General features: G+C 62.0%; 1 protein-coding gene across 6 annotated transcripts; it reads right to left on the reverse strand.

The window, feature by feature from the left end:
- Positions 1–200: 200 nt before the first annotated feature.
- Positions 201–18,740, reverse strand: PHLDB1 (pleckstrin homology like domain family B member 1). Of its 6 annotated transcripts, XM_030964829.1 has the most exons (25): positions 18,552–18,740; positions 16,792–16,890; positions 16,255–16,378; positions 16,017–16,187; positions 14,055–14,180; positions 11,620–12,704; positions 10,638–10,880; positions 10,427–10,564; positions 10,184–10,321; positions 8,194–8,322; positions 6,835–6,990; positions 6,625–6,735; positions 6,389–6,478; positions 5,751–5,873; positions 4,892–5,029; positions 4,285–4,431; positions 3,727–3,894; positions 3,328–3,444; positions 3,132–3,225; positions 2,201–2,492; positions 2,005–2,095; positions 1,777–1,923; positions 1,422–1,641; positions 1,260–1,345; positions 201–998 (listed from the first exon to the last, which is right to left on the reverse strand). In XM_030964829.1, exons 2-25 carry the CDS (start codon positions 16,849–16,851, stop codon positions 858–860), a joined length of 4,335 nt encoding a protein of 1,444 aa, XP_030820689.1. In that variant the 5' UTR covers positions 16,852–16,890; positions 18,552–18,740; the 3' UTR covers positions 201–857. The 6 variants fall into 6 exon arrangements, with proteins under 6 accessions (XP_030820689.1, XP_030820690.1, XP_030820691.1 ...); XM_030964830.1 differs by lacking the exons at positions 4,892–5,029; positions 18,552–18,740 and adding an exon at positions 18,083–18,217 and having other exon boundaries at positions 202–998; XM_030964831.1 differs by lacking the exons at positions 3,727–3,894; positions 4,285–4,431; positions 18,552–18,740 and adding an exon at positions 18,083–18,217 and having other exon boundaries at positions 204–998.
- Positions 18,741–21,708: the final 2,968 nt, after the last annotated feature.

Here is a 21,708-nt window from a genome sequence, read left to right on the forward strand (position 1 = left end):
CTCCGCCGAGCCACGCCCCTTTGGAGACCACGCCCCCATGCTCCGCCCTGGTCCCGCCCTCGCTCGGCTCGGCTCCGGCTCGGCCCGGCTCGCGGGGACTCAGCCGGGCCCGGTGCGGCCCCAGACCCCTTCGTCTTTCGGGTTCCGCCCCTTCCATTGGTCTCTCCCCGTGCCGATGTTCCGGTCGCTTCCCGCTGGTGGCTCCTGCCCCGTGCCGCGGTGCCCGCGATCTCTGGTGCTCGATGCCGTGCCCTTCAGCTCCCTCCCAGCCCTGCCTGGTGCCCCCCAGCCCCGGGGCAGACCCCGGTCCGTCTGCACTGTGCTGCCAGTGCAGAGGCCATGCAGAAGGGAGAGCCTGGTTCACAAATGCTTTATGACCGGGCAGTCAGCGCCACAACCCCCATCTGGCCCCAGCACAGGGGGGCAACGCTCCGAAATTACAAAAGGTTTACAAAAGAGGTCTGAGTCTACCACAGTGGGACATCCTGGCCGCACGGGGCAGGAGGGTCTCACCGTCCCCTTCCCTGGAACGCTATGGCAGCAACAATCAGCATGAGCCTCAAGGCACAGGGCTCGGGCCCCAGCAGCTCTTTGGCAGCTTTTTACATTTCAGCACTTTGATATTGTTCCAATAACGTTTGTTCCTAGAAAGTCAGCATTAAAAAACCCTTATTCCCTTGCCTGGACAGGCAACACTCAGGACCACCCAGCTGTGCCCAACGCAGGTCCAGGACGTCAGTGTGCATAGCCCTTGGCAGGAGGCAGTAGCAGGGACCGTGGTCCCTCAGGAGCTCCTTGCTGCTTGGGATGCTCGCAAGTCCATGCAGCTGGTGGATCGGGGATGCACAGCACCGCCCTCAGTTCATGAACTGGGTATAGCCCTCTGCCCCGGTGACAATGACGTCCATCCAGATGCGCATGGCCTCGGCTGATGGTGCCACCATGTAGTAGAGTCGGTCGTGGGTCTTGACACAGAAAGTGAGCGCAGGGTTGGGGCTCTGGAGGAGAGGAGGAAATCAGCACTCTGTTCCCCTCTAAGCAGCAGCAATCCCCTCCTGGTCCCCCCACAAAGCCCAGCACTGGAGTCCTGCCCTTGGTGCCCTGAGGCTGGCACCATCAGGGGCCACAGACCATTCCAGGAGCATCCCTGGCACACACTGCCCTGCTACCCCCGACCAGCATGACAGAGGACAGGAGAACGGGGACACCGACAGGCACTGCCAGCAGACAGCACAGCAGGGGCAGTACCCAGCTCTCACCTTGGCAGCACTGCGGAGGTGGTCATAGTAAACCTCTTCAATGGCTTGGAAGTAGATAACACCCTTCAGCTTCGTCTCATGTTTATCTGCCCAAGAGAGAGAACTGTTGTGGACCGTGGGTGGTGGCATGGGAAGGGGACACAAGCTGGCATCGGGACTCACCCACGTAGTAGGAGAGGGTGCGCTTCATGCGGTCAAAGACGAACCAGCGCTTCTTCCAAGATTTGATCTTCCCACCCATCTTGACCAGGTAGCCCTTGCACATCTTCTCTGTCAGGATGATGTGGTAGCAGGTGTCAACGTTGTGGCCCGAAGACTCGATGTGCAGCCGCAGGTTGAAATCCTCCTTGCGGATGGGGAGGTACCGTGTCAGGGGACGAGCCTGGAAAAGCAACACAGCCCTGCAAAGGCCACTGACAAGAGCCACGTCCCTCTGCTGCAAGGCGGGACAGCAGCAGCAAGGTGGGTGTGCCTCACTATCCAGGCTGAGAGAGGGGGATGGCAGCCTGCCTCACACCTGTGAGAAGTGCTTCTCCCGCAGTTTGACCTCCTTCTCCACCAGCTTCTGCCGCCGCGCGGTCTCATCCTGCAGGCGGCGTTCCAGCTGCTCCCGCCGCCAGCGCTCATCCTCCAGCGCCTGCTGGCGCAGCTCCATCTCCCGCTCCTGCCAGCACACACAGGCACTCAGCCCCAAGCACTGGAGACCTGCTTGCCACCCAGCCACGGTGCTGGTGCCCCCACTCACCCGGGACTCCATCAACCGCGACTTCTCCTCGTGTGCTTCCTTCAGCATCTTCTCCATCTCCTCAATCTTCCCTGTCTCCATCCCGCTGGCACTGCAAAACAGCCACAGCTGTTGCCCCAGCAGGAAGGACCTTGAGCCAGCAGCACACCAGCAGAGCAGGCTGTCCCCTGGCCACAGGAGCTGGCCCCAGGATTACCTGGAGATGTTGTCAGGCGAGCACGCAGAGTTGTTGCCGATGGAGATGCTGGTGTCCATGCTGTCTGAGCTCTCCAGGCTGAGTGTGTCGTATGCATGGTCCAGCTCCTCAGCCCGGGGCCCGGCACCATGAGGACGGCTGTGGTGGAGGATGGAGTGGTGCACAAGCCGGGGGAAGGCAGTGGGGAAGGGGGGCTGCCCATGCAGGGCTTCCCACTGGGACTGCGCCTCGGCAGCCGCTTTTTGCTTCAGCTCTGCCAGCCGCCGTTTCTGCTCCTCAATCACCTGCCGACCTGTGCCATGGCAAGATGACGACGCCAAGTTAAATGTGCCACATTCAGAGCCACATCATGGTGGGCGAAGGGGTGGCACAGGCAGAAGACACTACAGGCACGGCTGGAACCATGAAGGCATGGTAGGGGCAGAGGTGGGAGCTCCTGTCACAACTCTCTGGCAAGCACTGCAGCCTGTCTGGGCAGGAGCAGGGAGCACGTGCGCCAGGCTGGTAAGGAACAAGCAGGCCAAAGCATTAGCACGCTAGGGTTGCACAGGCTTGTCTCTTAGCAGATGTTGAGATGCATCTGGGGTCCTGGAATGGTCATGCCCCTCTTAGATATGGCAGAAGGTGCCAGCAAACAGCCATGCTGCTGCCTCTGGGCTGCTCTAGGCAGTCCAAGTCACCCCACGTCTCTACCTGGTAGGTTGCCTGGCTGCAAGGGCTCTGCTGGAGATGGGCCGTCAGGTGGAGGGGTCAGGAGGAAAGAGAGGGGGGAAAGCAAGAGACTGTGAGAGAGGCACTGCATCCTGCTGGAGCATTGCTGCTGTCGCCACCCTCGGCCAGGCTCCCTTCTCCATTGCCCAAGTGGCAGCAGGGAGAGCATCTCCCAAAGCCCCACCACCCCCCAGAGCCAGGACACAGAGCCAGAGCTCACCCTTCTGCTGCAGGGCCAGCTGTCGCTTGGTCTCGATGTCCTGCAGTGTGGCCACCAGGTTGCGGGACAGGCTGCCCACCGGGCTGGGGGGGCCCTGGGCAGGACAGTGGGTGGTCAGCTGCGAGGATGGGGATGGGGGCTGGCACAGGCAGGTGTGAGCCGTGGCCGGGGTGCCTGGGTCCCCGGGCAGCCATACCTTGGGGGAGGGGCTGCGCTCCAGCACGGAGAGGTTGAGCTGCGAGGACGAAGGGGTCCCACTCTTCATCCGAGGCGTGAGGACACCAGCAGCACCCTCTGCTTTTGCACGATAGACCTGAGCACAGAGACACAGAATGACAGAGACATGGGGGAACTGCAGAAGTCCCCCTGGACAGGCGGCTCCCCAGATCCTGCTCTGTGTCAGTGCCATCCTGGCAAAGGGATGCAGCCCAAGAGGAGGCAGAGACTGCCTACCCTAGGCCACAGCTCTGCCTCTGCCTGCTGTGGCAACCAGAGCCCCAGCAGCACTCAGGGTACAGGGTCCACAGGAACGTCCCCACACTGCCCCACTTTGGCACAACCAGTGGCTCTCTCAGCAGCAGAGAGCCAGGATTACCTGCAGAGCCTTGTGAGAGGAGTGAGCTTTAGCTGGAAGTGGAGGAGGGGAAGAAGAAGGAGAGACAGAGGAAGAGGAGGTCTCAAAGCCAGCCATAACCTCCTGGTACCACTTCTCTAAATCAAGAGCCGGGAGACACACAGGGCCTCCCAACAGCTGCTGCTCCATCTGGAGAGAGAGGCTGCGTGAGAAAGGATGAAGGACAAATGCAGCAAGAAGGACAGATGCACAGAGAAGAGGCTGAAGCATTCCTGCCCATGCCTGCACCACTCCCCCAGAACTTAACATGCAGACCCCTGGGGATCCTGTGCACTCCCTGGCTAAGTCCCAGCAGCTGTAGGAACCGTTTGCTGTTCAAGAGAACGTGAGAACTGATCAAGCACAAAGACCCCCTGTCCTGGGGGCAGTGGAGCAGCAGGCAGGACAGCCAAGGGTGTGTGGAGCGTCAAGAGCCCGAGCTGCTGCTCAGCTCCATCTGCAGCTCACCCCTTCCCGTGCATCTCCATCACCTCCCAGGGAGAGTACAAGGGGCCAAAAGGAGGGAAACAGGGCACCAACCTCTGCAGAGACGAAGGGAGAAGGGAGAGATGGAAGAGGAGGAGCACAGCCTGAGGATGAAGGAGCTGGAGGGGTACAGCCCAGCAGGGAAGCAGCAGGGGTGTGGAGGCTGCCCAGGATACCTGAGAGCTGCTCTACGGTCACATACTGGGCAGAGAGAAGCAGATTGAACCAGGTTAAGAGCTGGGGCAAGCAGGCACAGAGGAACGAGCAGGCAGCTCCAACCCCCACAGGAAGGTTCATTGTCCTGGGAGGAAAAGCAGTCGGTGCAGCAGCCACCCTGCTGCTGGGCACTGGGTCAGGCCTGCTCTGCACCCTCCTGACAAGCAGCCAGGACTGTGGCCAACAAACAAAGGGCTGCCCCTCCCGCTGCTGGGCACCCACTCTGCTCCTGCCCTGCCACTGCATCCAGAGCAGGCGAGAAGTGCACCCCAGCAAGGAGACTGGGCAGCTGGAGCCTCTGCTCCCCACTCAGCTGCAGCCACACAAGTGTCCTGACCCCAGAGAGATGTGGCTCCGTGCCCCAGGGCACACGGGGGGCTGCAGCTGCCTCCCTGCCTGGAGGCAACCCGAGGGAGCAAACCCGAGCATGCTCTGGGGCAGGTACCTCGTTGGCTGTGGGAGCTACAGCAAGCAAGAAAGAGCTCTGAGCGGCAGCAGGGGCAGCAGCAGAAGCTTTAGTGTCCAGGCTGGGGCCATGTGCATTACTGCAGAACCTGAAAACGTCAGACAGCCTCATGTACTCCTAGAAATCCATGGCAAGGGAGAAGGACAAGAGTTAGACCCATGTGCTGGCATCATGGCACTGACTGCACAGCGGGAGCAAACCTCCCTGTGCATTCCTGCCCCAACCCTGCCTCCCCAGCCCTGCTGCCCATGGTGTCCCCGGTGTGCAGCACCTTGGGGTGCTCAAGCTGGGCTGGGTGTGCTGGCACCCATCTTGCTCCAGCCTTCAGTGCAGCTTTGCTGAGTGCCTACAAGGGGCAGGGATGCCTCAGGATCTTCCACGGGCCACAAGTCCTCCCTAGTGCAGCAGCACTGGGTGAGGCACCTCGAGCTGTGCTGAGCCAGCTTAAAATCCACTTCCTCATCCTTTCTGAACCAAACATGCTAAAGCTGGGGACTTGCTCTTATTTTGGGAAAGCCATGCTAGCAGGACCCTACAGGATGCTGTCAGGAGGTGCCCAGCCAGATGGCAAGCAGTGAGCAAGGGGGAAACCACTGCACCAGGATTAAATCAGGGGGCAGTGGCAGGAACTGGGATGCCCAGCAGGCTCAGGAGAGCGCCTGGAACCAGGGACTGAGTGTTAATGAGCACAGCTGCCAGAGATCTGTATGACAAATGCTCCAGCCATGCTGCTGTGGGGCTGCCCTGTGCCTGGGGGTGACATCAGGCCACAAAAGGGGTCTTGGCCAAGGAGGGGTAAGTGAGCAAGCACATGCAGCTAGTCCCTCTAGTTAGTTACCTCTTGTGCCTTGGGATAGGAGTAGGTGGCAGGAGAAGCTAAGGAGGCAGCTGCTGCTGGCAGGGGGCTCAGGGGCTTAGGTCCCTCCAACAGCTCATAAGGTTCTGAGATGTGGAGGGTCTCCTGTTGAAGGGTAAAGGTCACGTAGGCAAGGTGGGCAGAGACAGCAAGGTGGCAGCAGCAGGAGTCCCACTGCAGGCAGGCACGAGGGGACTCTGCCGTCTTGTGCCTCTTACCAGCAGCAGGTCAGGCAGTACCACAGCCCCTGAGGGCATCATGGTTGTGGCTCCCCATTCAGAGCCACGAGCAAGGTAATGGGGCAACTCACTCCCACCTAAAAGTCCCCTGGACCAGCACCAAGACATCCCCACACTTGCTCTCCAGCAACGATGGGACCCTAATCATTCCTGTCCCCCTGTGCTGCTCTGTTGCATTTCCCCTTCCTCCCTCCCAACCTCTGCAGCCCATAGAGAGACTTTGAGCAGGTGGAAGCACCTGGCTCTGGTCAGAAGGCACTTGGGAACACAGGAACTGCTGCAGAGTAAAGCTGGCGGTGCACAAGGCTCATCCTCACTGATGGCTGCAGCTTAGGAGAGAGAGCAGCTCTAAGGACCACAGCCTCCTCTCTACCAACTTACCTCTCGGAGAGCTGACGACATTTTTGGGAAGCTCCTGCCACCTGTGACAAGCTGGTATCGCCTCTCCAGAGACACGAGCTTCTCCTTCTCCTGCACAGGGGGGGACAGGTCAGAGGCAGCTGATGGCTACTGGCACCCCATGGCAGCTCTCCCTGCCTGCCAGCAACCTGTCAAGAGCTGGCACGATCTGGTCCCCTGCCTCCAGCCCCCCCAGGAGCACACAGTCAGGGCATTACCTTCTGCAGGAGCTGCAGGACACTGCTGCGCTCCCTGGCCAGGCGCTCGGCCTCCTGCGCACTCTGCAGCCGGATCTGGGCAGCCTGGGCATCCAGGGCAGCCACCCGCTCCTGGGGAGTGGCAGCAGAGATGAGCTGGCTGCTGGTGGGCCCTGGGATGCAGCCTGGCCCAGGGGCACAGCCCCATGGAGCTCCCCCTGCCATGCCCACCTTCCTGCGGGCGATGCTGCGGTGGCACTCGGCCCGGCTCTGCAGCAGCTGCTGGCCTCGCGCCTCCCGCTCCTCTTCCAGGTGGCTCTCTCGCTCCAGCTGCTGGAACTCCAGGTCCTCAAACAGCTTGGCCTCCGTCTCCAGTGCCTCTGCCTCCTTTGAACAAACGAGAGCACTGTGAGTGGATCAGACTCACTGGATGGGCACCTCCGCATCCTGCAGGCAGGTCTCCCACAGCAAAGCCTCCTGCCATGCCTCCACGTCCTACTGGTGCTGGCCGGGAACAAGAGCTGGTGGCCAAGCCTGTCCCCTGTGCCTGGTGTGGCAGGCAGGCAGTTTTGCCTTCTGCTGGGCATCAGAAACACAAGAGATTCTGACAGGAGTGTCTGCAGGCAGAAGAAGGCAATGGAGGCACCCAGAACTGGCCAGGACAGAGCAGTCACCCCCACGAGATGAGCCTGCCACAGCCAGGGGCTTCACCAGCCCTCAGAGACCAGCTGCCCCTGCTGAACCGCACATGGGCTAAAGCCGTGCCCCAACAGGTAACAAAACACCAGCGTAACCACCAACAGCAACACTGCGTCACCAAGCCTGCAGGTGGCAAAGCCCCAACAGACAAGCACCATGCTGGACAAACTCCCGTGTGTCCTTCCAGCCTTCATGCACCGGCAGCACGTGGCAGCACTCAGCTCAGGCCTGCCAGTGCCACCCTGGCAGCCAGTGTGCCATGCACCCCACGGGGACGTGTTTCACCCTGCTCCATGAGACGGGCAGCCAGTGACACAGCACTGATGCGGTGGCTCCTGAGGGCTCCCACACGCAGACACTGCTCCAGCAGCCCCCTGCCCACTCTACACCAGACCCTCATCCAGAATGTGAGTGCCTGGCTGGAGCAGGCTGTGGCAATGTGGGTTTATCTGAGCAGGCACTAGCCATGGGCTGGGGAAAGTCAACCACTTCCAGAAAATACCAGGTAATAGGAAAAAATGCTGAGGACTAGCAGTAACATGTATCAACATCACTGTGTAAATGAACATTCTAAGGAAATAGCTGGAGGCAGCCAGATGAGGATGCAGCAGCCCCCAGGGCTCCCCAGCCTGCCCTCCTTGCAGGACAGGGTCCATGCTGGTGCCCTGCCCGTCCCGAGGAGCTGTGCCGAGCGGGTCCCGAGGAGCTCTGCCGAGCTCTCCTGCGCCCCGGGCGAGTGGCAAGCTTACCAGGACGGCGGTGCCCGGTGCCAGCCGCCTCCAGCCCGGGCGCGACGCTCCCAGTGCAGCCCGGCTGGCAGGGAAGAGCTGGCCTAAGCTGGAGCGGAGGGAGGTGGGCCATGGTCCGGGAGGGGTGGGGGGAGACACTGACCCTTCGCATCTGCTCCTGCAATTGCTCCCGCATTGACTCGGGGCACTTAGCAAGGTGGCTCTTCGACTCATGGTAAAGCGCCTGGAGTTGCTCTAGCTCCTTCCTTTCAGCATCAACCTTTGCCCTTTCCTGAATTAGGGGAGAACAACACAAAACAAAAAAAAAAAAAAAAGAAAAAGAAAAAGGAAAAAAAAAAAGAAAGAAGACACACTTCTCAAATGGGCGCCATGCAGAAGCTGTGAGTTAGAGAGGGGCTCAGCTGGAGACAGAGGGGGCTCAGGAGAAGGAGCATCATGGCAGCTACAGGGGGATCCAGAGACCAAGAGACACAGGAGCTGGCTGAGCAGTGTTAGAGGAGTTACAGCCAACCCCTGACCTCAGCTTTGTGTTTCCAAGAACAAACTTGCAGGCAGCAAAAAGATCAACGCTGATAGTGTGGTTCAAGTCATCCCAATCCTGCACACAGCTGCATCACAATAACCACTAACTGGCTTTGTTAACTGCTACCAGTTAGGGACTGCAGGTCCTGAATGCAGCCTGAGGTCATGGACCACCCTCATCCATTAGAAGGAGAGGGCAGCAGTGAAAACAGGAGGCTGTGGTCCAGCAAGAGATGCTCAGGCTGTGATGAGCCAGCAGCAGAGCAGACACGACTCCTGGGCTGGGATGAGGGGCCTGGCCACAGGAGCAGTAAAATGGGGCCAGCAACATGGGACTGGCATAGGGGAACTAGCCACAGGGTTGGTGTCACCATATTGGGGGCTTGGCATTGAGAAACGCTTGCTGCAAGGAACCCTGTGCTCCACACAGATATGGGACATCATGAAAAGGGCTATGAGGGGACATGCTGGCAGGGAGGCAAGGCCGGTACAGGCAGATGCCCCAAGAGAGGAGCTGCGGATTGCCTGGGGGCTCCTAGATGTGCAGAGATGTCAGAGGTGATGGCAGAGTTCAGAGCAGGCACTGTTAATGTGAGTAGTGCAGATAGGTTAGGAAAGGGGGTGGTTAGGTCAGCAGAGAGGCGGGGAGAGGGCTTCCCCTGCGCTCCTCTCCTGGCTCTGCATGAGGCAGTCCCTGGCTACAGAAGATGCCTACAAAGGGCTGCAAGACCAAAACCAGAACAAAATCCCCAAATGCTGTAGGAGCATCACTGGGAGGCACCAACTCTGCCAGGCCACAGGCACCCCAACAGCCCTGGCGACCACAGCCACAGCCATGGGGCAGGCCAGACCCCAGGGGACGCTGAGGCCACATGAGGGTGGCACAGAGCTGCTGGTGGGACCTTGGCATAGGCTGCACAGGGACAATGGCCTCAGGCAGCAGGGACCAGATCCCAGCAGCTTTCCTGTCAACAAGGCCATGCCACACTGTCTGCAAGGCTGAGGGACAGCCAGCAACCAGCAGCTGGGACAAACATCCCACACAGGCAGCACCACGGGCGCCTTCAGGCAGTAACTGCACTACAGGCAACATCGGGCAAAGGGGGCCAGGACCCCCTCCTAAAACCACCAAGATAAACACTGCAGTGGTTTTCCAGCCACCACCAGCAAGCCAAACACTACAGCAACAGCTGCCATCACTCATGAAGGCACAGCAGAGTGAGGTGACTTGCTGCAAGACACAGTTCCCCAGCGAGGACAGGTAATGGGGAGAGCCAAGGCCTCTGCTCCGGCACTGCCCACCGCAGGCAGCAGCCAGCTGGAAAGCCTCACACCAGTTTCCCTGCCAGAGCAACAGGCTGAAATGCTTCCTGAGCATTGGCTGTGCTCTCCTCCAGCAGGGCTGTTTGACCAAGCCCAGGCAGACAGACAGACAGATCCCCCCACAACGCAAACCACAGAGGCTGCTCCCCAAAGCCTCTGTGGAGCCCAGGGTGTGGAGAACGTGTCCGCAGGGGAAGGCTGCAGCATGGGGCATTGCAGCACGGGCTGTGAGTGTCAGGGAGGGTATGGCACAGCTGGTGACAGTGGGAACCTGTGACTGGGCTCACCTTGTCCCGCTCCTTGCGGATGCTGGCATCCAGGCTGGAGAGCTTCTCCTGCAGCTGCTGCGCTGCCTCCTGCTCCTGCCGCAGCCGCACCACCTCTGACTCCCGCTCACCCTGCAGCAGCGCCCGCTCCATCTCTGCCTGCACAGACAAAGCAGTATCAGGATTGCTGCTCCTGCTGGATCTGTGCTGACTGGTGAGGGCAGCAAGCAGCTGGGGACCCAGCAGTGTCCCCTGAGCTCTCACCTCTCGCGATGTCTCCTGCAGCTGCTGCTCCAGCTCCTTGACACGACCCTTCAGCTGGTCCAGGCGTCCGAGGACACCGGCACGCTCCTCCTCCAGCCGCTGTGCCTCCTTTGCCCGGGGGCCTGTCAGCTTCTCGTGCTGTGGAAGAGGCTGATTGGCATGGCACAGTGCAGCATGGCATGGTAACAGAATAGCATGGACGTCCCCTTACCTCGTGGTGGGTACTCTCAGTGCTGCTGCACTCCTCCTTCAGGTTCTCCTCATCCGATCTCTCCACGCTCTCCCTCTGCTGCAGCTCTTCGACAGCGTGGCCCAGAGGCACGGCACCCCTGGGCACCCACTGGCCAGCATCCGTGTCACCAGCCAGGAGCCTGTGCACGTCACCGGGCTCAGTGCCGTCTGTCTTGGTGTACTCGGCACAGAGGTTCAGGATGGTCTCCAGGCGCTGCCGCTCCTGTAAGAAAGAATGGTCCCCATCCAGCACGTGCTGTGGCAGGAGCAGACAGAGCCCTGTGCCAATGGTGGCCACCAGAATATGGCCCCGCACGCTGGGATGGGCAGGCAATATTACAAAGCACGATGCAGCCAGCGCGACCCCACAGCAGAGGCAGGCACGCGACGTGCTGGAGCTGGAGACAGACTAATGGCAGGCAGCAGTGCCGGCTGCCGAGCGCCGCCGCTATTTCCAGGCAGTGACTCAGGCTGCCTGCGCCAGGCGTGAGTCAGGGCTGAGCAAACACAGCCCTGGCGGCTGAGCCCGGCCTGCAGGACTGCCAGAGACACGGCAAACCTCATCCAGGCAGATGCCAGTCCCATAAAAACTCCATCAGCCCTAAATATAGATGCAATATCCACAGAGCCATGGCACCACCATCAACAGATGGGCCCTGGCAAGGATGGACAAGATGTGGAGAGTTTTGCAAGGGGCACCACCATTCTGGCCAGCAGCCCTGGGGCCATGCCAGCCCCACCAGCTTCCACAGGCTGCTGTAACCCGGGGGCTTTGTATTCCCAGAGAGCTACTGAGCACCGATGGCTGCTCCTGGCCATAATCCCCCTGGATAAGCCGGCAGCCTGGCAGCTGTGTCGAATCCCCAAGAGGCAAAGGCCAGGTTTCAAAGCAGCAAACAACAGCTATTTGCTAAGAGGGTGTCCCACACTCAAACGTGTCCCCTCCCAGCCCCAAGGCTCACCAGGCGCTCCATCTCTTGCTCCCGAACTCGCTCCTGCCGCTGCCGCCGATGGTACTCCAGCAGTTCATCCTCGTTGTCACTGATCTCAGTGATGCTGTTCTTGCGCTCCCGTGAGCCCGCTGGCAGCCGTGGGTCCCCCAAAGGCTTCCTGGGAGTGCGGGGGCTCTGCCGGGGTGAGGGCACAGCCGGGGAGCCCAGCCCGTATGTGGGGCTCAGGCAAGTACTGAAACTGGGACGGCGCGTGGGGTTCTCTGACAGCAGCGGGGGTGAAGGACCCCCAGCACCTTTCGACTCCTCCGGGCCCTTGCGCCTGGCACGGGGACTGCCAGGCACCTCCCTGCCCAGCCGGGGCTGCGGGGAGGGGGTGTCAGGGGCCAGCCGGGGGCTGGCAGCCCGGCGTGACAAGGAGGGACTCAGGGGAGGCAGCTCCCGCATGCTCTCAAGGTTCCTCCGGGCAACCCGTGGGCTCTCAGGGGGCTGCAGCCGGGCCTCTGGGGCTGCCCTGCTGGTGGGCTGCCGGCCGGGGGCCAGAGAGTCCCGTGGCTCCCGGAAGGGACTGGGGGGCCGCTCCTGCAGGGCCACCCGGGGCCGCGGCGCCACCCTGGGCGTCAGCCGGGGGCTGCCCCCTCGGTGGTCCCCGAGCCTCTCAGCTGGCCAGGGCTCACCAGAACCCCCAGCAGGCAGAGCGGGGGGCTGGACAGTGTGGTTGTAGCTGGAGGAGCGCAGTGGGAGAGGGGGCGGCACAGCTGGGCCTTGCTCTTGGCTGCTGAGTGAGGGGCTGGTGTAGCTACTGCTGCTGGCCGGGGAGGAGAGGGGAGAGAAGTTCTCATAGCTGGAGCCCCCTGAGGCGGCCCCAGGGCTGGGTGGAGGGGACAGGAGGCAGCGGCCACCCCCATTCACCACAGGGGAGAGGGGGGATCGGCCGCAGGCAGACGGCCTCTGGATGCCAGGGGATGCAGACTCCTCCAGCACCAGTGAGTCCATGATGTCCTGCAGGTCCTTCTCGATGGAGCTGACAAGGGAGCTGTGGCTGTGACACCCACGCTCCGACAGCTGGTGGCCACCATTCACCAGGGCCTCGGATTCTGCAGGGAAACAAAGGAGAAGGCATCAGGGTGGTGTGACTGCGCTGCAGCCCCTGCCTGGGCTGGGTCCTACGGGGCAGCCTAGCATCATTCTTACACCTTGCAGAGTCAGAGCTGGGTAGCAGCTCTGCTGCACCCCGACCTGCCTGCACCCCGACCTGCCTGCACCCTGCTGCCCCCTTTCCCACTCCAGCCGGGACAGGGAGGAGGCTGGAATCCTGCTAGTCCCATCACCCAGGAGACAGAAACCTGAGAGCACAGCCACCCTCCCTGCGTCGAAGCTCCCTGCTCCACTCCCTGGAGAGCAGCTGCCCTCGGCCCCCACTGGCACCCACCACTTGCCCCCTGCACACTGGCTTCCCAGCAAGGGGCCAGAGATGCAATAGCCAAAAGCTGATGACCTGCAGCATGTCCGGACCCACCACCAGGTCGCCCGCAGCCTCCCCCGGCCAGGGTGCCCCTGCCTGGGCTGCCCCGTGCTCCCTGCGCAGCACCGATGTGCCTGTCACTCAGGGGACCAGCGAATGGCAGCAGCGTGGAGCCCAGCCAGGACAGCGTGCCACCCGGGCTGCGTCACCCCCTGGCACCCAGCAGCTCCCCACGGCAGCTGGCACTGCCTTCATCCTGGGAAGATGTGCCACAGCCCTGTCAGTGTGATCCCACCCCATCCTGTGTGGCAGAGAGTGAGCACGCAGGGCCCACGGATGGTGGTGGTTGCATGATGCTCCTCGGCTACAGCACCTCCCGGTGTCCCTCCTCCCGTCCCCAGCTGCAGGCACGCTGCCTTCCCAACACACACGTGGCATGGGAAGGCAGCCAAGCTCCTCTCCCTGTGCCAGGGCGTGCTGGTTGGGGCAGGGATAAGGGCTACCAGCACAGGGATCAGTGCTGGAGATTTGGACATCCCCGGGAACCAGGCACAGTACTGGCACCTAGCCCACTGCCCCACAGACAGGCAGACACAGCAAGATAAGCTCATGAGATGAAGGGCAGCAGCCAGAAGAATGGCCTTCACAGCCCCAGCACAGCCACTCTAGCACATAAACACCCGCCTCCGAGCAATGGGGGGGCTCCGATGGGCGATGGCTCTGTCACGGCCAGGCTGGGCAGAAGTGAAAGAGATGCCTCAGTGCCCCCACAGTCAACCTCTTTGAGGGGATATTAATCATTAACAAATACCAGTGCAGCTGCCATACCATGCTGAGCTGATGGATGGCACAGCACAGCCAGCTGTGAGCCTGAGTGCAACAGGGCAGGGCTGGGAGAGCATTGGGCACTGGGAACGCTGATGGGTCAGGGAGCACTTCAGCATCTGCCCTGCCCCACCAGGGACAAGAGGGGGTCACCTACTTGCTGGTAGCCCATAGAGAGCCGATGGGTTCCTGCCCCCTGCGGGGATCATGCTCTTAATCCACTTGGCCTCAGCAGGGTGGTTGAAGCGGAGGAAGGTGGCCTGGCCCAGGCAGATGGTGCACCCTTGGGAGAGAGGAGAGAGGGTTCAGCCGCTAGCCGGCAATATCAGAGTGGTTACAGAGAGTGCAGGGAGGCAGTCGGGCATTGCTCGCCCCAAGATGTGCCCTCGGGAAGGGAGCGGGCTCCTGCTGTCAGCAGAGGCTTAGGGGAGGCTGAAATCCAGGTCAGCACAGCAGCTGCCGGCAGCGCATCCCAGGGCAGGCACAGCTGGGGTCCCCGCCGGGGGCCGCGGGGGAGCTGGCGGCACTCCAGGCCTTGCGTGGCTGCCAGCTGCAGACAAGACAGCTCCTGTCCCTGCTTGCAAAGCGTCTCTTCTTGGCCCTAAGCAGCAGCCCTCCCGGGGCAAGGCTGCCGAGCAGCCCCCAGGAGGAAGGCACCTGAGGAAGGGAAGGGGAGCGGAGCCGCGGGCGCTCGCTGTGGTTCACCTGCTGCCCGCGGTGCTGGGGAGGCATGGGCTGGCAGCGGGGAGCATCGGGCGGCGAGGAGGCGGGCTGCTGCCGACACACCCCACTTTGAAGCGCCTGCCAGGGCTCTGGGGAGAGGCTCGCTCCATACCAACAGCCGCTGCTGAAAATCCCTCGCCGGAGGGGACGTGTTTTTTGGAGCACCCGTCAGCCCAGTTCTCAGCAAGAAGAGCGAGAGGCACTACAGACTAACTGCTGTCGCCGTCCGGGGGCCTGGTTCCCCTGTCTGAGCGCTAGGGCGGGACGGAGTCCTGCTCACCCCGGCCCAACGAGGGCATCCCGCCTGCCAGGGAGCAGTGCCGACGCCCAGCCTGGCAGCGGCTGTCCTGGAGAGATGCATCACTGCCCTGCGCCTTCCTTCCCCTGTGCCGGCATCAGTGGAGCCACAGGTCGCCCCGGCAAAGCGAATAAACACCAAACTGCACCACGAGCGTCGGCCTGACAGCCCCGCAGTCCATTCCGCTGGGGCCCTGCACAGATGCTGTCCCTGCTCTGTCATGTCCCTGCCTGCCCCCGGGGACAGGAGGATGGGCGGCTCGGCTGAGCCGTGCCCGCACCCCGCAGCCTGCCACGGCCCTCGTCGCCTGCTGTGGCACCGGGGAGACCCCAGCACCCCGCGGGCGTCGCGCCGGAGCCTTCCCCGCGGCCACGTGGCTCCCATTGTCCCCGCGGGGCAGCGCCCACGCCGGTGGGTCCCCCCTTCCCGGAGCCACGGGGGCAGGCGCGGGGGACCGCAGCGCCACCGCCTGCGGCGCGTTCCGGCTTCGTGACCCCGGAGGAACGGGAGCGAGCCCCGCCCGGCGCGGACACGCGTGGCCGCAGCACCGCACTCACCTCGACACCGTCACCGCCGCCGCCGCCACCGCCCGGGCAGCGCCGCACCGCCCCCGGGGAGGGGCGGGGGGCCGGGCCTCGCCCGCCCCGCCCGAGGGTCCTCCCCGGGAAGCGACACGGGAGCTGGGCAGGGGCGGGGATCGCGTGGGAAGGGCCTGCGGCTTTGTCCACTCTCTCTGGGAGCGGCCCTGGGGGCCGGCCGGGTCCGAGCTCGGTAGCCACGCAGGCAGACCAGCCGTGTCCCGGCAACCATCCGGGAGGACACCCGAGGTGTTTTCCTCTGTCATATCCCTTCCCAAAGTTGGCTCAGCATCTCTGCTGTCCTTCAAAGCCCACCCGGGTCTCTCCCTTCCCACCTCACTTGACACACGCAGCAAAGCCAGCTCCCAAACGCTGCCAGAACCCGGCAGGTTCCCACCGCAGAGCATAGAGGCCAGAAGGATGCTAGCTGGGATATGCAGTTACAGGATGGCTCCTCAAACACCCCAATACTCAACGGCACAACTCCACAGGCAAAGGCTCCGGTGAGCACAGCTCCTACCTTGGGTGAGGTGCGTGGGCCGCTGCAGCGGCACGCCGTCAACGGCACAGGCGTTGCCACAGGGGTGCAGGGTGAGTGTCCCTCGCACATTCTCGATGTAGCAGTGCTGGGGCGCCAGCCCGGCACCCTGCAGGACGATGTCTGTCCCAGCCGTGCCAATGGTGGTCCTCCCTGCCAGCAGAGAGGATATCTCAGTGTCTTTGTCACCAGCGTACCCCTGGAGACCCCCGGCACTCACCTTCCTCCAGGGGCAGGAGTGTGACAGCAGTGCTGAGCCGACCGCTGCCCAGGCTCACCAAATGTGGCTTCTCTGTCTGCACTTTCAGCCCCTTGCCCGTGTCAATTAGGTCCAGGGGACTGTTCTGTAGGAGAAGGAGGGATGCTCACAGCTCCTGCAGCTGCAGCCCAGTCCTCTGCACTGCCCACCTGGCTGAGCTGCTCCGAAACAGTCACATAGCTAGGATCAATGCCAGACACATGCCAGCAGGACTGTCCAGCAGCAAGATGCAGGAAAGGAGGGCTCTCCTGCCTGTGCTACCTATCCGGGGAAGCTGAGGCAAGCTGAGGGGAGCTGGAGATCCATGGGGCTTGGGCTGCATCTAAGAGGATCCCAGCTGCCAGCCGCTTAGCTCAATGGGCTTTGCTGAGGATCCCATAATAGGATTGGCTGAGACTGGGGAGAGGCTGGAGGGCAGCCCCGGTGGTGCGGCTGGCTACAGAGGGACTCCCAGCCAGGTTCCCCTGTTCCCACAGAGCAGAGGTCCTGTGTGCTCACCTGGATGACAGCCTGGACTCTGTGGGTTGGGCTGATGGGGGTCCTGCCAGATGCCTCCATGGTGCCTTCCTGGAGGCGTCGGATGGTACCGGACACGGGCTGCCAGAAGAAACAGAATGGCAGAACGAGTGACCACGCTGGGCATGGCCTTGATGTATTTTTCCTGCACATCCTGGACAGCAGCCTGAGCACAAACCCTACCCATTCCAAACCAGTATTTGCCATCCCGAGCTCCTGTCTTCATCATGTCAGCAGCTGCCTGAAGCCAGTGAGCATCCCTGCCTGCCAAGGCATGTATCCTATCTAGGCACACATCCCCATCCACCCGAGAAGACCCATGCACGTGCCAGGCGTCAGGACAAGAGACAGTCCAGGAAGGAAAACTACACATGCACTCAGTTTTGGGGGCATGGTGTTGGAAATGCATGCTTTAAATGCCAAGAACTGTGGGCAGCCAGACCCCAATGGCTGTCATTGGAAAAGCTCACACAAGCACAGGTCCTGGCTGTCCCCAGCAACACCTGCCTGCCGAGTGTGGTACACCTGGGCACCCCTGTCCATGCCACCAGTGCCCAGCTCTGGCACCAGGCACATGCCTGTGCTCCCACAGTCCAGCAGCAGCTCATAGTGCTCAGGCCAAGTGTTTCAAACCGTTGCCCATGTGGCCAGCAGGCAGGGCCACCACCCATGGAACAGCCATGCTGCCACACATTCTCTGCGTGAGTGGGAGGCAACTCGAGGAGGAACAATTTCCGTCACCCGGCACTCACGCCATGTCGGGATGCTCCGAGGATCTAAATTTACCGTCTGCTGCTCCCTACGTCCCTCCCTTCCGCCCTGGACTAGCTGACTGGGCTTAACCCTTCCCGGGCAGTGTAGATGGGATAGTGCTCCATCCCCGTTAGGAGACGCCAGTGCCGGGGCCGCCAGGAGGAGCCCCGGGCTCGGCTCTCGCCAGCATCGCCGCCCGTCCAGCCAGCCCCTGGAGGGACCCCCCCGCTCGTCCAGCACCGGGCTCAGCTGCGGGGGCGAGCGAGCGGCTATTACACACTCTGGAAAAAATGAAACGCTGGAAAACACCAGGCATGGGATCCAGGACCTGGATGAAACCCGGGCGCCTCCTGCAACAGCAGGACTGGCCCCACAGCAAGGGCTCCGTGGGGACTACAGCCACACCGCGTGGAATGGGGACAGCTCAGCTGGGGCAAGGGGGGGCCTAGAGATAAGGTGCCCCCAGAGCAGTTCCCGAGTGCTCACCGGCTGCCGAGGCAGGATCCCTGCTCTCCCTTACCTGCCGCCTGGTCCTGGTGCCGAGCGGGACCCTCCGCGGCAGGGTGCCCATGTTCCCCGGCCACTGGGGTGCCGCACTTCCCAGCATCTGGAGACCCCGCGGCCCTGCCAAGCCCCTGCCCCTCACTTACACCTACGTCCCGCCACAACGCTCAGGAAGGAGGAAAAGCCAGGAGGGGCCAGGCTGCCGCAGAGGAAGGGAGCGGGGCCAGGGTGGGATCTTGTGCCGGTGTTAACTCCTTCCCAGCATGGTTGTACTGGTGAGACCTGGTGAGAACCATGGAGGACCCCCATCCCGGCCACCTGGGGGATCGTCTCCGATTCTGCTGCCTGCTGCCCAAACTCTCCACCCAACACCCCCTACTCCATAAGCAGCCCTGCCTGCCCATGAGCTGGAGGGTGACCCTGGCATCCCATCACTTCCCAATGCCCCCAGTCCCGCAACACTGCCCTCCAACAGAGCCCCTCACCTGTCTCGTCAGCACCCAGGGGACGCCCGCGCCAGCCCAGCCCGTGCTGCTGGGGACGCAGCCCCTCTCCAGCCGCTCCGCTGGAGGAATGCGGGGCGGGAGCGCGGCCGCCCCAGCCGGCGCCCCACTGCTCGGACGGACAAGGCGGCCTTTCTTCTCCCGCCGCCGCCTGCAGAACGCGCCGCTTGTTCCCGCCGTGGGAAGCGGTGGAGGCAGCAAATGCCAAGGGGTCGGGCTCAGTTACCGCCGAACAGCCCATGGCCCTCGTGCACCCCGCGCAGGGCTGCCTACTCAGCCCCGACCTCCTGGAAGACAAAAGCCCCTTTCTTCACCTGGCACGGCCAAAAGCCTCACCTGGGAGGATGCCCAGCCTCACCGACGCAGAGCCGGCTGCACACAGACACACTGCCCCAGCGTGTTCCCCCCTGCATCCCGCTGCCCACGGGCTGCAATCTGCTTGCCTGCCCCAAGCCCACAAGGGCAGGGGTGCTTGGGGGGTCCACTCCTGCCTGACCTGCTGTTGCCCACCCAGAACCAAGCTGGGCACAGCACATCCTGACTCACCCCACAGCGGGTACCAGCTGGCCCCAGAACTGCACTGTGTGTCACGGCCAGGGCAGGGACATTCGGACTGTGCTCACAGGAGCACAGACTGGCAGGCCACGCCATGCAGCACCAGCCATGCTGGGATGAAGCAACAGCATGGCAGAGACAGGCGCATGGCATCCCCTTGCACGGCCTCTCATCCCCACTTGTGGCTGGCTGGATGAGTCACAGAGGAAGCCTGAGTGGCCGAGCTAAGGGTGCTCACAGCAGAGCATCGCAGCCTCCAGCCAACTTGGCTGCCTGCTTGCTCCCCATCTGCTAAGGCACTCAGGGTGCGCTCACCCCTTCCCACACCCTCTGCCCTAGTAAACAACTGGCCCTTCCGCTGGGAAGGTGGAGCCTGCCTCCTGCACGAAGCCAGAGGCAAGTGAGGAGCCTGTTCCTGGCCTCTGCCTCCCGGTCTGGGGCTGACAGCTGAGTGGTGGAGACCCAGCCAGCCCCATCCCACCCAGGCGAGGGATGGTGGGGGCTGCATTGCGGTTGCTGGGACAACGCCATGGTCCTGGCAATAACACCACCATAAATCAGCCACCAGACAGCTCCGCCGGGAGCTGAGGAATCCTGGCCACACCCGTTGATTTCATCGCTCCGGAGAAGTGCTCCTGCCCCACTGCAGCACAGCTGTGCTCCAGACACGGCCCTGCCGGCATCACGCCTCAGGTCTCCACAGACTGGTGGATGCTCGCCATGTGCTCAGGTCGGGGAGGGCGTGCAGCCCTGCCTACGGCAGCCAGCACTCCCCGAGGCCAGCCAGCTCCAAGGGCTGCTGAGGCATACACAGACCTGACCACTGCTGCAGCTCAAGCACTGACCCCAGCATCAGCACGTGCCTCCAGACATTACAGCACAGACACAAGCTCCAGACCCCTCACAAGACTGCACAATGCAGAGTTGCTCCTCAAAATGCTCTCGTATGAAAATGACGATTTCTCACCTGCAGGCCAGAGCTTCAGCTCAGCAAGGAACATCTGCAACTCCCACTGACAACGTCCTGGGGACCATGCCACAGGATGGGTCTGATGGATCTTGGATCCAACCACTGGCATGAACCCATCTCCCAGCCCTTTGTTAGCTTGTAAAGGGGTGGGGTGAACCTCACCTTTCCAAAGCAGGCGTTGATCACTTTCCTCTTTCTGGTTGCCAGCAAGGATCCCTTGCTGTGCAATACTGTGGTTCCATCCCCCTGCATGGTGCCCTACGTGTACTTGTCGGGATCCATCCCTGTACGGGCCACCAGTTGTTGGTGTCGGTGCTTGGCACAAATCCATGGTGGATGGAAACTGACTGTCACCGTTAGTTTGTTATCTTACTGTAAAACTTACATGCCTTCTCTCTGTGAGTTCCCACGGGCAGCTTCTTGCAACACTGACTCCTTTTTTCTTTCTTCTACATGACCGCCTGACCCTTCTTCCTCGCAGCACAGCCAACAAACTCCAGCTCTCCTAACCCACTCTTTTATAACATCCATCCTTACTGGACACAGCTGTGCCCTATTAAGGGCAGGGCTGTTCCTACATTTTGGTAATTAGTACAGCTGCAACTCCCCAGGAGTAAGATTACCTTCAGTACTATCTCTATTCTCCTACAATCCATCCTCCCACATGTACCAACACATGGCACCACACAGCAAACCCAAATGTACAAGGAGTTCTCAAAAAGTACCCAGCCTTGCTACTGCCTGTGGTGCTCGGCCAGGGGACCTGCCCCTGCAGCCCCTGCCTAGTGCTCAGAGAGGGCTGGGAGAGACAGTGGCCCTTCAGCACAGCAGCTGGACCTTCTGGGACTGCCAGATTCCTCTGGCTTTCTGACAGCAGCTGAAGGGGCTGTGGCAGGAGTGTGGCAGGAAGCTGGAGCAAACAAGGCCAGCCATGGAGCAGGAAGGATCCAGCCAGACCAGCACTGTTCCCAGGCTCCCCAAGAGGTGTCAGAGGCAGCAGTGGTGGCCATGGGCCAAACACCATCTCCTCCTGTGACTGCCCATGATCTGCAGCAGGATTTGGGGATAGGAGAACCTTGTCTGGCTGCCTTCCAACACCAAGCTGCTCTCAGGGCTCCCACAGCAGCAAACTCACCACTGACGTGGACCCCTGGATCTGGAACCAAATCCCAGCCCGCCCACACACCACCAAAACATTGTGCAATGATTGGTTTTATGGCTGACCGTGTTTTTCCTACTTCCCTGTCTGCAGCTCCTTCCTTGCACCCCTCCTAATGCACCCCAGAGAGCAGGGAGCCCCAACATGTCCCACACCTAGCCCCAACAGGGGCCAAAGCAGCCGAGCTTTCTCCTGCCCCCACCACATCCCAAAGCCGCCTCTGAAGTGCCAGGGAAACCTCGCACGTTACAGGCCACGTTGACCCCAGCCCCACGGGCTCCCCAAGGGCAGCGCTCGCCTGGAGCAGAAACTGGGAGTGTCCCATCCCCTGCCAGCTCTGCTCACCTTCATTCCCCAGCTAGGACAGCCCTGCCCGTGCTCCGCCGCCGCTCCACCGCGCAGCCCCGCCGTGTCCCCGCCCCAAGCGGCGGCGGCACGTCCCGCCCCCGCACGGC

The sequence above is a fragment of the Camarhynchus parvulus genome, chromosome 24 (genome assembly GCF_901933205.1).
Source record: "Camarhynchus parvulus chromosome 24, STF_HiC, whole genome shotgun sequence".
Taxonomy (NCBI): Eukaryota; Metazoa; Chordata; class Aves; order Passeriformes; family Thraupidae; genus Camarhynchus; species Camarhynchus parvulus.